This window comes from Osmerus mordax, chromosome 9, assembly GCF_038355195.1.
Source record: "Osmerus mordax isolate fOsmMor3 chromosome 9, fOsmMor3.pri, whole genome shotgun sequence".
NCBI classification, from domain to species: Eukaryota; Metazoa; Chordata; class Actinopteri; order Osmeriformes; family Osmeridae; genus Osmerus; species Osmerus mordax.
The window spans coordinates 7,833,186-7,849,369 of NC_090058.1; the positions used below are offsets into that span (position 1 = coordinate 7,833,186).

Sequence of the window (16,184 nt, forward strand, 5' to 3'; positions counted from 1 at the left end):
TCTGGATAAGAACTAAAAGTGACTAAATTTAAACTACAAATAACTACTGTTAGGGAAATCAGTTTGTTTTGTTACGCGTTTCTGGATTATTACAATATTTTTTAATATCGGCCAATATCGGAATATCGGATTTTTTATCACCAAATATTTGTATGGGTATCGGCTTTTAAAATCCTTTATCGGTCGGGCTCTAATACGAAGGTCTTTCAGGTGGACGAGTATAGGTTGTGTAGCATCACCAATAAATGTGAAGGATAGCGTTTGTGTTGGCATTGTGGAAGGTTTAGCAAGTTGGCTGCTGTACTAAGAACAGTCCCCCCCCCCCCCCCCCCCCATCCTTTAGTGACAAACTTTGTATATCAGTGTGTCGCCAACAGTAGAACCCTCCCATCTACCCGTGTCTTTCTTGCCTAGAACCATCATGTCTACATGTGGACAGTCTCCCTGGCTGTCTCACCTGCCTATCCCTTATCCCAGTGCAGCGAGGGGGATGGAGGGGCAGCTGTTGTCTTTATGGCTCATGGTGTGTTATCTCTGGGAGCTGTCCTCTCCAGCCAGGCTGAGGCCTCTTCCATCAGATGCTATCACGTCACCGCTGGCTGGCTGCAGGCGTCGCCTCTGTCTGCTGGATCACCTCTGCTTGTTTTATGTCAGGTCAGTGGGTGATACAGAGAGCAGAAGGTAGTTCTGTTACCGTGACACCCCCCGGGGGGGCTTGTCTTGAGTTATTAGGTTCACGTCATGTGTGTAAAAACAAACAACCTTTTACCTTTCTCTAGCCTTGGTTTTTATATTGGCTGTGTATTATCATACAATGGGTTACTTTTTCATAGTAATTCTCAAATTCTGGTTATAGTAGATCTCAATTGCCTTTAGGGACTCTAAGGGAATGGGTTTTTAATCCGAGGGCGTTCCATTATTAAAACACGCTCTCAGAAGCTCCTAAGAGACTTTCTGGAATAATATTTGTTTGGGATTAATAATAAAAGGCGTGAATGGGAGTAGAACGACAGAAAGAACCGGAGGCCTCCCTCCTTCTATCCCTCCCTCCATCCCTCCCCTCTTGTTTTTGATTTATGAGTGTGTGTCTTTATTTATTGAGCTTTGAAATGCGGACGGTAACATGGCACAATGGGCTTAAACTGGGGGATGAATCACCTCCACTGTGTGTGCTTCTACCCCACCGTGACAGGGCACTTTCCTGTGAGGAATTTTCCCAGCTCGCCCTAGGGACACCACCCCCCCCCCCCCACACACACACACACACACGTACACACACGCATTCACATGTTTGTTTGTTTATTTTTGTTTATTTTTGTAAAGAGACTTCTTCCGACTGGAGCGGGATGTGCTTTGATTCAAGAGCGTTTCATCCGGAAAGTACGCTGAGTTTTGGCATCTTAATGTATGGGAGTGTGAGACTCGTAGCTTTAGTATTCAGGGAATTGGGTAGTTTTACAGAACATGTTTTTCATTCATTGGAGTGTGTTTCGTATTGACCTCTGTAGTATTTAAAATGCAGTATGTTTCTGAAGCCTTGGTTTGTGTGTGTGTAGTGTTTTGGTACCTATGCTCGGGTGTGTATGCATAGCAGAGAGAGAGGTGTTATTTCCAACACCTACGCCTCCAATGGAAAATATCTGGTTTGATTATCGCCCTATTTGGCAGTCCTCAATGTTAATCTGGGTGTATCCTAAACAGGCTCACCTGGCAAGGTCTTACTGTCACCTCTCACAATTCTCCGGAGGGATCTGGTGTGTCTTAATACAGCCAGCTATATCGGTAAACAAGGAGCTGGTTACTATATTAGTGTGAGGGCTTAGTGGTCAGTGTTAGAGTCCAGGTGCCCTCTGTACTAGATACTGAAGCGGTAAGAGGCAGCAGGAACAGAGAGATGGCCCTGGAACCACTGTGGTATTGTTGAGTTCTGCTATTATGACCGCTAGTGTGGAATGTGTGGTCAGGGTTGACCTGCTGACCTGGTATAGGTATTGTTTGATTGCAATTCTAATCTGATGGCTTGTTTTTGAGTGGACAGCCAGTCTGGAAGTGGTTTGGTTGTTCCCATGCCTCTTTTTCTCTCCTGTTTAATGTTCACATCATGTGGATGAGTTCAGGAGCGTCCCCCTCTCCCGTCCCAGTTATACCCCTGTGGCCTTTTTAACCTGCATTCCAACCACGCACACAGATCTGTAATTACTACCGTCCCACATCAATCTCTGCATTACGTCCTCTGATGGGAACAGATTATGGTTCAACTCAATGAAGTTTATAGTCAATCCTGAGTTCATGCCAGCTTCCATCCAGCTCACTGTGTGACTGTTGTTTACCAGTGTTTACCAGCCGCGACCCCCACCCCCCTACTCTCCACCCCTGAATGCCCCTGGTCAGCCCCAGCTGGTGTGACCCTGGCCCTGTCAGTAGGGCTGGCCGCCCCAGGCCAGAAGAGTCCTCATTGTATTGGTGCTATTGAGAAGAGTCACGTGGAGCGGAGAGGGGGATGAGAGAGAGTGAGAATGAGAGAGGGTTGGAAAGAGAGACTGAGAGAAACTGTTTGTGTGTGTGTTGGTGAAAGAAAGGGAAAAAGCAGAGGATAGGAGGAAGGCTTTGTGTGTGTGTGTGAGTGAGAGAGAGATGGAGAGAGAGGAAAAGAAAAGAGAGGCAGACAGTAGCTGGGGGAGGAATTCCCCTCCGTATGCACAAGCCACACGGGCCACTCCTGATTGATATGCAGATTAGCAGCAGTGGCCAGCAGCAAGCAGTTTTGTGTGGTCGAATGCCTCTGCTCACAGAACCCCAGGCCTGGGATCGATGCCTAGATCCCCCTCAACCCTAGAGGGACAGGTGGGCTTGAGATTGATGCTTCACTCCGGCCTTATGGAGACGGGAGTGGAGGACTACTGAGGAACACGAGGAGAGATGAAGTAACGCTGAACGGGACGAGAGGGATATTCTGACCGTACCGACAGACCAAAGCAAAGGGCAAGGAAAACAAGAACCAGTAGACCAATCGTAGGTCTTGGTAGCCTTGTCTAGTTCTAACCAGCATAGCCTGGACCAGTGTAGCCCAGTCCCGGACCCAGTCCGACATGCGTGGCTCCAGATCGGGCAGGCTGCACAGGAAGGGCTGCTCCCTGGTCCGCAGGACCCAGCGCCAGGCCACGGCGGCCTGGAGGCTCCTCTATAGACTGCTCTTCATGGTGAGTGACAGCCCGCCGGAGACAAGGATTTCTCTCTTCCTGTTGTAATCGAGTCTCCGACGGAAGGAAATTATTATTAAGGTTTCAGTCATCCTGCTCAGCTGTATAATGAGTCATTTTCCTAAGTGTATGAGCGTAATTCTCCTTTAGCAGGGAGTGAATAAAAAAAGTGGAATTGGATTTGAATCGACCCACGACTAGTTCGAGGAGAGGCATTGGACCTTGCAGAGGAAGAGACAGAGAGGGAGGGAAAAGATAGAAGGGATGAGAGGAAGGAAGAAAAATATTCCAGGTGAGCCAATTTGAGAGTGCCAGAGGCTCTGTCAGAGGGAAGAATGTTAGCCCTAACCTGTGTCGAACAGGAGCATGCTTTACTGGGATAGAAACTGTTGTTCTTTCAGCTAGAGGGCTTAGCTTTGCCGTTCACCGTCAGGGAGCTGAAAATCTCTGTGTGAATGCACCCGTACAAAGCAAGGCATGTGTGGCGATGCTGATGTGCCCAGTGTGCGGCCATCTAAATGAATCTGTGTTCTACTGTATCTTCCTTTCTACAGACGCTTGTGGTTGTCTAGTAAGAGCAGCCTGGAGGTTCCCAGTGTGTTGTATAAACGGGGAGAGGCTTGGCAGTAGCGTGAAGAGACAGGAAATGCAGACAGGGGCTGTCAAGCTCTACCATAATATGAAGGCACAACACCTGACTGGGGCTGTTGAAATCTGCTTGTCTTTTTTGTTGTGTTTTTTTTGTTCAGGCTCTGAGCTTTTCTCCCGCTTTCCCAGCTCCTTAATTGGATATTTGGGTTAGCTGTCAAGAGCAGCGCCGGCGGTGCGTGCTGGTCAGATTGTTGTGAGGCAAAGTGATACCTGAGTCATGTCTGCCTCTGCACCTCCGCCTCCGGTCATGCACAAGTGCAGCCACCCCTCCCCCTCCTCCCTTAATACGTCTGAGAATCGTCACCCAATCCTGTCTGCGTGGGGGAAATCCTGTGTGTGTGTGTGTGTATGCGTATTAAGCTCTGCTTGCGTCGTGTGTGGCCCCCCTCCGAGCGCCCGCACCCCCCCCCCCCCCCCAGACTGCAGCCGAACCAACAGCAGCACACAGCCCGGCACAATTACTGTTATCTGTCTTCACAAGGCAGCTCCTCTCCTGGCAATTCTGCCTCAGAGTATTTGATTAATACGTCAACATGATATCCTTCAACCTTCCTCCCTCCTTGAGCCTCTTTCTTAGTCAACTCGGTCCACTGGATACATGTCGTGTGTGGGAGAGGCGGTGTGTGTGGTCTTTTCTATTCAGAGTTCAGTACCATCGGTATGGTTCTCCCAGTGCAGACCTCCTGAGTGTTTCAGTCTCATAAGTCCTAATGATGAGCCTTTCTAGTAAGACCCTGGAGTATAGCCGGGTGGACTCTGCTTTAGAGGCCCATGTCTGTGTGAGTACGCGGGGCTTGCTTCCAGAAGCTGTGACTCATACACTGACTTCAGACTCAGATGCCCCTCACAAACATGCACACACACAGTTTGTCTGGAGAGAACTCTCCCTCAAGATTAGTATTGAGGCAACTTTGGCACCCCGTCTCGTCAGTGTCCAAGCTTTCATTAGTTGATGAGCTGCTGGCTACAGACAAGATTATTGCTCTAAGTGTGCATGCCTTATATACAGTATGTCTATTTACAGTGTGTCATTTCATTAGACTCAGGAACCTGTGACTCAGGCAGTCTATCTGGAAGGTGTTGTGTATGAGTGTGTTGCTTGTTTGCCTGCGTGTCTGTATGCTGTTGCTGCGTAATCACACTTGATAGGCAATATTTAGGATCAACCCTTATGTATCGACTGTATTTACACACCCTCACTCACTCACACACACACACACACACACACACAGCATAGTGCTGAGCAGCTGTTTTGTCAGTGCCGGCATGACAGACAGGCAGCTCTCCCACAGCGCTCCTCCTCCTCCGCTCGTCATTACTGACCCCCCTCCCCCCATCCAACCCAGAAGCCAATCACAGCCCCACCATCATCCAACACGTCTACAAGTCTCTTATACCCTTGTCTACTTAGCGTTGAAAAGTCATACTGTAAGCTGTGGTCTTACCATGCTCTATGTCTATCAGCTTGGCTTGTCAAACCTATAATAGCCATGTCGGGATCTTAGTTGTGATTGGTTTGTGTGATGGATTGGTCCTTGCATTTGATATTATGCAGGGGTTGTATGTTAAATATGATTGACATTCATACTGTATGTTCAGCAGTGGTCAAAGTAAGCCCCATAAGAAGACCCTTTCAATGTAACATCCAGTTATATAACCAAGGGTCTGTGTGCTCTGCTATTAGCCTAAGTGGTGCACTGCAGGGTTCAACATAGGTTTCCAGTCATTAAGAGCATATGATCGAGGGTGAGGAAACAGAATTCCATAGGAGGCTGTTGAGGTTGTAGGCTGCCTCTGTGATGTACAGTACAGGAGACGCATGCCGGTTGCGACCCGATGACCACAGCCACAGGATCTGGCCCTCTACCGTCAGAACAAGCTCATAACCGCTCATTGCTACTTCATAACCGGTCACACCTTCCTCATGACTGGTCATAACTATCTCAAGGCTGGTCCATCTCCTAGGCCCCACCCAGGCATGGTAAACATCCATCCTTCTTCATCACGACCTTCACCTTCTCCCCTATGTCTCTCTGTCGCCCCCTGTAGAGCGTGGACACAGTGTGCACCCTCTACCACAGCTTCCAGGACGGATCAGGGTCTGGGGGCTTGATGGAGGGCAACAAAGATCCCCAGGGCCAGGGCAAGGGCCAGGGGGGAGAGGCCAACCTGCTTAGACCCTGTCCCCGGCACATGAGCGCCACCGATAGACTCTGCAAGGTCATCCAGGAGCTGGTGGACACAGAGAAGTCGTACGTCAAGGTGAGAGGGTTATGTGTGTGGTTATGCGCCTAAAGGGGAGGATGGCCAGGGGGCTGGGCTCCTGAGCTGAAGCCCTGTTAGAGGCTTGAGTGTCAGGGCCAATCTTATGGGCTTGGATCATCGGATGGCCTTTGTTTAGCTGTAGTCTGTGTGGGATGTAGGGGGGGGGGGGGGGGGGGATCAGAGGATTCTCCTCCAGAGCCTTGTCATTGTTTATATCCCTGGCTCATCATTCTCTCTCACATCACCCTGCTCCCACACACTTCAAGTTGCTAGCTCAACCTTTTATTCGCCGGCGAACATTAAAGAGCTCCGCGATGATCCGCTCCTTGTCTCTCCAGTAATGCGAGTCAGAGGAGACGCCTCATTATCCTATAGCTCATCTCTCTCTCTCTCTCTCTCTCTCTCTCTCTCTCTCTCTCTCTCTCTCTCTCTCTCTCTCTCTCTCTCTCTCTCTCTCTCTCTCTCTCCTTTAGCTCCCCTACACTCTCTTCTTGCTTGATGTCTCTCTATCTCTTTTCATTATCCTCTCCCTCCCCCTCTCTTCTGTTCTCTGACGGTGATTTGTAGTGCCTTCCCAGCGTCCTTTGCTGCTGATGCTGCGGCGTCCGCGATGAACCATTTGTCTGAGATGTGCTGCGATAGCGCGGCTAGCCTGGCCTAGCCTAGCCTGGGTTGGGGGGGTATAGTTATATCATTACATGCAGGCAACCCCCGTCCCATAAATCAGACTAATGAGAATATCTCCAGTGAAGCTGCTGCTGCATTAAAGCTTCGAGACAGAGAGATAGTGAGAGAAGAAAGGAGGAGGAAGTGGTGGTGGAATAAAGAATGACAAAAATGAGAGGAGTGGTACATACAGGTTCCATGTTGTTGAGGGACTTTAAAATGTGAGTGGCAGTGTTGCTATGCTTTTCCTGTCATTTACCAACTCCCCCCCCCCCTCTCTCTCTCTCTGTGTAGGACTTGGAGTGTCTGTTTGAGATCTACCTGAAGCCCCTGCAGAATGAGACCTTCCTCACCCTGGACGAGGTAGGGAATAGAGAGAGAGAGGCTTGTTGTGAAAGGAATGGTCGTTGAAGGGTGGTGGTGGGGGGTTAATGGTGTTTATGAGGCAGAGGGTTGTTGATGAACTGAGCTAAGGGCTCTCTCCTTTATTATAGCCTGGCTCACTAAAGGACACATTTGCATGTTCCTGTCATGACCTTGTGGCTTCCCATGAGACAAGCACACACGTATACACACACTAAAACACACAAACACACACACACAGAATAACTGAAGGACATATGTTTTCTTGGCAGATCTTAGCTCTTAATTACCAACGTCGACAAATGCGTCATGTATACTGAAGTTATACAGCGGTAGCTCCTTCGCCTCAAATTGGCATTCCATCTGTGTCACCCATGTGCTTGTCGCTGTTTTTTTCTGGGAGCTTCCGTGGTTGTAGCCAGGGAATGCTAACTGCGCTCATGACCTAAGGCTAGCCTCGCACACAGCTCTCAGCCTGACCTCAGACTGAGGACGTCTCCCAGGACAGATCCATCGATAGTGTTACTGAGCAGTGGGGCAAATTAAAACCCCATTAACGGACACTAGGACATGTCCAGGCGCTGAGGAGACAAGGTTATGTCACCACGAACAGCGTTTAATGAAGGTCTGCGTAGGAGAGTGAGAGAGGGGGGGGGGGGGGGGGGGGAGAGAGAGAGCAGGAGTAAGAGAGGGAGAGAGAAACGATGGGAGATTGAGATGTGGACTGTCCCTAGGTGCCTCTCCGACAGCTGTGGTCCTGAGTGAGTGACTGATTGTCTGATTGCTGTTCAGACAGTTCTCTCGCTGACAAGTCTCTGTTGTCACATCCTTTCTTCACCCCTCCCTGTCTCCATACGTCTCGTTTTCCCCCCCTTGTCTTTCCGTCTGTCCTCTCTCACACTGCCTCCCTTTTCCCTGCCCCTTCTCGTCCTCCCTTCATCATCCATTTGTGCCTCTCTCCCTCTTCCTCCCTCTCCCCCCCCCCCTCTCGCCCTCCTCCTCCCTCTTCCCACCCCCTCCCTCCCTCTCCTCCTCCTCCTCCCCCTCCCTCTCCTCCAGATGGAGAGTCTGTTCGGCAGTTTGCCAGAGATGTTGGACTTCCAGAGGGTCTTCCTGCAGACTCTGGAGGAGAGGATTGCTTCTTCTCCTGACTTCAGCACCCTGGAGACCCCCATGCAGTTTAAGGTAGGCACACATACAAATGCATCCAGACACACAACTGCATAGACGACCTGGGTCCTACAGACATCGACGCATGTGTTCTCACTCTGTGAGAAAGAACCAGCCTGATATGCACAGGAGGATGAGATCCATGCACGGTTTGGGGCTTTAAAGCATCAGGCCTTTGCAAACCCAGAATATACAAAGGACTGTGTTGGTGAATATGAGCTGTTGACATCCAGAGTGTCCTGGCGCACATATTCATTATTGAAGAGATGTCACAGCTGCACGCGTGGCTGATTTAAAGCATCGACGCAAAAAAACAGCGAAGGTCTATTGATTTTGTGAGTTGACCAGGGAGAATGGTGTCTTGATAAAGGGGCCTGAGTACAGGGGCAATGGGTGTGTGTGAAGGGGGTAGGATGGGGGCTTTTAAATCCAGTCCCCCAAAGACTGAGGCAAGGTAGGTCAGGTTGCACCTTCCCATATTCACACTTTCTTTCCCTTTCTCTCCCACATCTCTCTCCCTTGTGTGCTCTCTCACCATCCACCTCTTTTTCCTATTCTGCCTCGCCCTCCTACTTTGATCACCCTCCACTTCTCTCTTGTCACCCTCACTCTCTCCTCCCTCCTTCTTTGTTCCCTCCCTCTTTCTCTCTTCCCTTCCTTCCTGTCTTTTCTCCTTCCTTCTCTTCCTCTCTTTCCTCCCTCTCTCTCTTCTATCCCTTTGTCTCCCATCCATCCTTCTCTCTTATCTCCCTCACTCTCTCTTCCCACCCACCCTCTGTCTTCCCTCCCCCCTTCTCTCTGTGTTTGCAGAAGCTGCTGTTCTCTCTAGGGGGCTCGTTCCTGTACTATGCCGACCACTTCAAGCTCTACAGTGGCTTCTGTGCCAACCACATTAAAGTCCAGAAAGTTCTGGAAAGAGGTATGGCTCTCCTCCTCTCTCTCTTCTGTCAAATCTCTCTGACACACACTGCAGGCACTCTGTCTGAATTACATGCTAGGTTTGCCCCCTTTTGGTTAACGCATCAATTATGTGCAATATGAAATGTTCTTGAGTGTAACTGCTACTGGTGAGGTGCAGTGATGCCTCTTCACATCAACCACCTCTCATCTCTCTATTTCTCGTCTGACTCACATGAGCCACTAATGATCGCCGTGCGTGCCAAGGCTTCATGGCATTAAAGGGAGATTCTACACTTCCCCAATAAGCGCTAACTGGTCTAGTTTGTCTCCTAGTATAGCACTAACTAAGCTAGGTGTATATTGAGCCCATTGAACTTTGACAGGATAATAACTTTGAACGTCCCAGCAAGTGTATGACAATGAATACATTATGAAGGTGATTTATGCCTGCATTGTGTAAAGTGGGCACACTGCCCGGTGCAGGATAAATGGGTGGGGAGGAGTGGGTGGGTGGGAGGGGGGGGGGGGGGGGGGGCACAATTGCTCTGCCTGCAAGGAGGGGGGGGTGTAAATTGCACCCGTGTGCCTATTTAAAGTTGTCCCATTACAAGATTTGTCTGGGGGTGGAGTTGGTTTTTCTAGAAGCGGGTAGTGGGATTGGCTTATAATGGCGCTGGGTGGGGAGAGTCTGGCAAGCACCCGGCCTTGTGTCTCTGATGGCTGAGAACTCACCGGAATAAGGAACAACACAGCAAACACAGGATTTCTAATGGTGCACTGCAGCATCCACAGGATGCATAGTGGGAGGGGTAGAGCTCAGTGGGAGAGCATTTGACTGCAGATCAAGATGTTGCAGGTTCGAATTCCCTTGGGGGAATTTGCTTGGGGAGAAAATAATCAGCTAAATAAACAGATACATTTCTGTGACAATTGTAGTATTAATCACCAGCACAGCTCAATACAGTGGGGTACAGTACACTGACAAGATCATTATTAACAGTTCACATACATAAATGTATACAATGATATCTTTTTTTAAATCCTGGAAGCAGGAACAGTAAGGACACGGACACACAGGACATACTACAGTACATGATACACTCTGGCCATGTGGCAGAGATGGTATAGTACACAACAGTGACTGTACAAGACAGTGGCAATGACCTTGTAACAGCTATCAATGTCTAGCATTAATGATAATAAATAACAGTATTAAAGTGTGACAGAATGGTGGGTGTAGGAGGGGAGGGGAGGTGCTGGGACTGGGGCAGACCACTAGGCGTGGGGATGAAAGACTTGGCTTTCGGCAGTTACATGTAGAGCAGAGTACAATACAGCCCGATCTAGCTTGGACTCACCATGGTGTGACTAGAGTGACAGTCAGAACCTTTCATAATGACATGTTTCCTCTCTCTCCCTCTCTCCCCCCTCCCCTCCCCCTCTTCTCCTGCGTCGTGCCAGGCCCAGGCTCTCACGTGGTGGCAGTGCACATACTTTTTCTGTTTACCCGTTTATTCGTTAATTGCCTGCCAATTACTCTACCAAGTGTCAATGCGGCTGCCTGTCTGCAGAGTGCTATAATTAATACCTTAATGGATTCCCTCAGTAGCTGCATAAAAACACACCGAGGTCTCGCGGCCCCAATCAACTGTCACGACAGATAGCTCTAATAAAGCCTTCTGACGAAATGGAGAAAAATCGTGTCACCTAATATTGATTTGCGTTACATGTGATGCGTGGTGAGATGAAGCACTTGGAGGTGCGCTGGGGTTGTTGTTGCTGTCTGTGGCTCGAGCAGATGGCTAGGCTGCTACTCTTCATGTCAACAGCCATGTTTTACAGTATCTGCAGTGAAGTGTTGCCATTTTTACTGCAGTGGTCATGCGAGGGTGAGGAATAGCTTCTACTGCCCCCTGGTGGAGCAAGGATACTGCACCAACCAGCAGAGCTGCTTGGTCCAAACCCAGTACGACCATTAAGCAGGAACCAACCAGGGTGTGAATCCAGTGACTGACGGCAGAGTGTGCGCTAAAGTCTTAATGTTTTACCTGTTCATCCGTAGCCAAGACGGACCGGGCTTTTAAGGAGTTTCTGGACGCGAGGAACCCGACCAAGCAGCACTCGTCCACCCTGGAGTCGTACCTGATCAAGCCGGTCCAGCGGGTGCTCAAGTACCCCCTGCTGCTCCGGGAGCTGGTGTCGCTCACAGACACAGACAGCGAGGAGCACTACCACCTGACTGGTAGGCAGGAACGCACTACCCTGCTCCCAGACAAACTGACCTGGGCTTAACACACGCAGACTCAAACTCTTAGACTTTGATTTAACACACATGCTCACAAACAAACAAAAACATCACACACCGATTCACACCGATTCCCCCGTGCTGTTGTCCCCTCAGAGGCCCTGAAGGCCATGGAGAAGGTGGCCAGCCACATCAACGACATGCAGAAGATCTACGAGGACTACGGCTCTGTGTTTGACCAGCTGGTAGCGGAGCAGAGCGGACATGAGAAGGAGGTACGTTACTCAGCCCTCATCACGCCCACGGATGGACTGATTAATACATATTATCATAAGTACTCCGATTTTCTCAAACAAATCTCAGATCTGTAAACACATGCTCCACTCCATGCTTTCTTGCCCTTTTAACTATTTTACTAGGTTATTCTATCATTAAAACAGTATTTTATATTATAATATTCATATAACTCTTACAGGGAATTAAACAACATTACTCTGCTTGTGAACATCTAGTCATAAATAATAAACGTTCCCTGCACAGGAAACACTCGTTTCGTACGCTTGTTTGCTTACTGCTTAATATAGCCTTAGAACACTGATGCGTACATCCAGCTGCCAGCAGCAGAGAGACAGCCAGCCATCCTGCTGACCAGCCGACTGACTTGTCCCTTCCCCCCTCCTCTTCCTCACCAGGTAACTGAGCTGTCCATGGGGGAGTTCCTCATGCACTCGTCAGCAGCCTGGCTCAACCCCCACCCCTCCCTAGGCCGCATGAGGAAGGACCCCGAACTGACCGTGTTCGGTGAGTGAGCCGCTGCTGCATCGTGGGAAAATGAGTTCCCCTTGCCAGAGCCCAAGGCTCTAACTTGGCAGACTCCCTGTAAAATTCCACATGCTGGCCATAGCTGATTGGATTGGCTTCAGACTTGAAGGCCAAAAACTGTTTTAATCATTCGCTCATTTTAATGGCTCATACATTAGGATGCAACATAATTCTACACTTTGCATTATGTTTATAGACTCATATTTTGTTAATCAGAAATGTTTGTCAAAGCCAAGTTGCAGTGTCAAACACAGACTGAAGAAGTGAGTGGGTGCAATGCCAATATGCTGTGAAAAACTCCCACATCTGAAGAGCTTGTGAAGTGCTGGATGGCTAATGTACTTTCTCCCAGTTCAGTTTAAACATCTCGTGTCGTTTCTCTCCTCAGTGTTCAAGAAGGCAGTGATACTGGTCTACAGGGAGAGCAACAAGCTGAAGAAAAAGATGGTGAGTCCTCTCTCTCGCTCTCATCTCACTCTCCCTCCGTCTCTTCCCCTTCCCCCCTCACCCTCTGCTTTCATCATTCTTGGAGCTTTGATGCCCCTCTGTAATGCCGATTTCTCCCCATCGTGGTTGTTTGTTTGTGTGTGTAGACCACCGCTCGCTCCACACACTCCCATGGAGATCTGGACCCCTTCAAGTTCCGCTGGCTCATCCCCCTCTCCTCACTGCAGATCCGGCTTGGCAACGCTGCAGGTGAGTGGGACAACACAACTCCCAACACACACACACACACACACACACAAACTCGATTCTAAATCCCTCACCTTCTGGCACATCTTTTATTCCTCCCTTCTGATTTGAAACCATGTTAAGACTTCCTGATTTTAAAGTATCGCCTCCTCTCAGGAACAGAGACCAACTGCATCTGGGAGCTGATCCACACCAGGTCCGAGCTGGAGGGCAGACCAGAGACGGTGTTCCAGCTGTGCACCAGGTGAGAGGGGGAGCAGGGCTTCATCACTCCTCATGATGAGCACTCCTCAAGACACCGCATGCACAAGGGAAAGGACTGGGATTGATAGTACTGAGCGTAATAAAGTCATCCGTCATGAAACTCCCGGTGGGAGCCTGGGTGGGATTACCATCTTCCACGGGAAACACCTTGCAAACGTAGGGTTTGGAGTTGGGTGTGTGTGGGTGTGTGTGTGTGTGTAGATTCTGGAGAGTAAAGACTGTCCTCACCGAGCATCACCCCCCCCCCCCCCCCTGCCCCCCTCCACAGTGTTCCGGAGTGCAAGGTGAACATCATCAAGGTCATTCGCTCCATCCTCCGGGAGAACGTGCGGAGGAACCTCCCTGGAGAGAGGGGCGGTAAGGAGCGCCTAGTGCCCCTGCGCGGCACCATGCCTTCCTCAGCCAGAATAGGTGAGCCACAAGCCCAGGAAGTGCGAAATGTGAACCGCTCCTTTAATTGTGTGAAATTGTGTTCGTGGAACAGGTATTAACTGGTATAGTCACACCATAGGATATAAGTGGATGCTGGTTTGTCTGCTTTTTGCTGTGGGTCTTGTGTCTTACCTTAACACAACCACATTTTAAAGTGCCTAGTCGTTTTTTTATTTGGTGCTAATTGTGTCTTGTCTTGGTGGCCATGTCTGAACATCTTTCCTTTATCTCCAGGTTCCTCCAGAGCTTCCTGGCTGTGTAAGCAGCCCCTGCTGGATCTCTCTGCCCAGGCCGGCAGCCTCAAACCAGGACCGCCCGACTCCGACGAGGGCAGCCAGAGCAGCAGCGCCCCCAGCTCCTCCGGAGGACCCCTCATGGCAAGCACCTTCTCCCCCACCTCTGACACAAGATCTCTGCCCCCCAGGCAGTCCTGGTCGCGGGGCTCCAGACACGGCCGCCCCCAACCGGCCTCGTTAAAGGAATCAGACATCCTGAGCGACGAGGGCGACGAGGATGAGGAGTTCAGCGAGGCCGGCGGGAGGCGCAGGGAGAGCCAAGGGGGCGTGTCCCCCACCAGTGCCATCGAGGCCCAGTTCCTCCAGCTGAAGCTCTCTGAAGAGGTGGCGTCCAGGCGCGCTCAGGCCCCCCGTGTCCAACCAGAGGGCGCGGAGGTGGACACGCCCGAGAGCCAGCCCAAGCTGTTGCAAGGCCACTTCAACCCGGTCAAGAGGAAATGCAGCAGTAGCTTCCGGCGTAGCCAGGGGGTGCTGCTGAGCATGAAGGAGCACAGCAGGTCGTTGGACAGCCAGGCGGATGGAACAGGGGCGGTGGACCTCAACACCCTGCTGGAGAGGGAGTTCAGTGTTCAGAGCTTGACCTCGGTGGTCAACGAGGACTGTTTCTATGACCCCGGAGAGAGTACAGACACAGGCAGTGCCCCCTCCTCTTAGGGTCAAGGATGCAGGCGGAGCGAGAAGAGAAAGTGCAGGGTACACAGATCCAAACCAAAGCTTTGCCCGCCCCTGCCACCAGGGAAGGGAAACCCCAGTTTCCAGGGTTGTGTTGCGCCTCAGCTGTGTGTGTGTAGTAAACACGCCCATCATCCTGCTACTGTACGGCCAGGTGGGAGTGGATATTCTGATGGATGCCTTCTGGCCCAGAGACATGCACCCCCCCTGAGAGGCGGGGAGAGGTGACTCTGTTCTGGTGATAATGACTGCAATGAATCTGCCGAGCACTGATGCACAGCTAAGCCCCTCCCAGCTCGGTGGGTGTCTCTGCGTTGCTCTCCACTCCAGAGCAATGCATCTCAATATTCTAGAGAGGATTTTGTCTTCACTCCCTCTCCACTCCATCATTGATTGGTAATAAAGTATGTTCAGGTCTATTCTATTAAACTCAATTTCCTGATCTGAAAATATAAAAGGCCAATAAAAAGCAGGATGTTGACAGGAAATGTGCCCTTAAAGTAGTACCAATGAAGGAAATGAGGCTGGGAGTAGAGCAAGCCACCATTGATGATTAAGACTCACCCCAAGAACTGTGCTTGTACCCAGACTTCCTGCCAGACAGGATGTCTGTTAGAATGGACAGGACGGACATTGATTTTTATCCTGACTATGCCTTGCTGTATTTTGTGCACTAAGTACACTGTTTGCCTACATATTTGAAACCTCTTTCTATTTGTTCATCTTGGGTCTTTGTCATTTTTAAAAGCATTTTTTATTTATTGATTACTGTTTTATTGCTGAGAAGAGCAACTATTGGGTGAAGGCTTGAATTGTCGATGGGAAGTTGGCCCATCTGGATAAAAAAAGACATGCAAAAAACAAAACAAAAAAAACATGCAATACAGTGTGAAGTTAATTTCCACATTCTTTTAAATGTATTGAAGTGGAAGCTGTTCTCGCTGGATTGCAGCTTGTGTTGTACACATACCAACGGCATCTTTAAGATAAAACTGCATGATGGAATTGAAACAATGTTGTGTGCAGACCCAATTTCCACAATGTCTCTTTTCTATGTTTGTATGTTTCTTGTACATTCAAATTAATTTACAGTACAGGTAAAATTATCATTTATACTCTTTCACATACTTGACATTGTACAGGTAGAAATGGCAATAAATATGATTTCTGGTACCACAGTCGGTAGGGGATATTTTGTACTTATTTTACATCACACGGTTGTGAGGTAATATAAAAACGTACTATCCTACTGTGTCCCCTCTTGAACTCCACTGTAAGAATGCCTTTAAAATGCTAGCATACCAATGAATGTGAATGGCCCCCCTTTTTCTCATGGAATTGTTTTTTTTATAAATAAAAGTTTTTTTATTTATTTGTGAAATACTGTCCTGTGCGTCATTATTTCACCCGTTTTTTCAAAGCCTACGTTGCGTTGGCTTTGAGCCTTGATTTTTCCATGGAGTCATCATTGCATTGACAGGTATGGCAGAAATAAGATGAAAGTTTTGTTTTATTTCTAGCTCTATCCCTAGGCAAGGCTTGCCA

The 16,184-nt window shown here is 49.4% G+C and overlaps 1 protein-coding gene across 4 annotated transcripts in view; it reads left to right on the top strand.

The window, feature by feature from the left end:
- The window catches only part of tiam2a (TIAM Rac1 associated GEF 2a), a 77,454-nt gene extending 61,362 nt beyond the window's left edge, over positions 1-16,092 (top strand). For 3 of the 4 annotated variants that reach the window (XM_067243063.1, XM_067243065.1, XM_067243064.1), the window contains exons 16-27: positions 5,901-6,113; positions 7,077-7,145; positions 8,205-8,330; positions 9,126-9,234; positions 11,278-11,457; positions 11,617-11,735; positions 12,153-12,261; positions 12,671-12,729; positions 12,876-12,978; positions 13,132-13,219; positions 13,508-13,650; positions 13,906-16,092. In XM_067243063.1, the coding sequence (XP_067099164.1) occupies positions 5,901-6,113; positions 7,077-7,145; positions 8,205-8,330; positions 9,126-9,234; positions 11,278-11,457; positions 11,617-11,735; positions 12,153-12,261; positions 12,671-12,729; positions 12,876-12,978; positions 13,132-13,219; positions 13,508-13,650; positions 13,906-14,621 (2,034 nt within the window). In that variant the 3' untranslated portion in view covers positions 14,622-16,092. The remainder of the gene's footprint in view (positions 1-5,900; positions 6,114-7,076; positions 7,146-8,204; positions 8,331-9,125; positions 9,235-11,277; positions 11,458-11,616; positions 11,736-12,152; positions 12,262-12,670; positions 12,730-12,875; positions 12,979-13,131; positions 13,220-13,507; positions 13,651-13,905) is intronic. The other variant, XM_067243066.1, reaches the window with a different exon arrangement.
- The last annotated feature ends 92 nt before the right edge of the window (positions 16,093-16,184 follow it).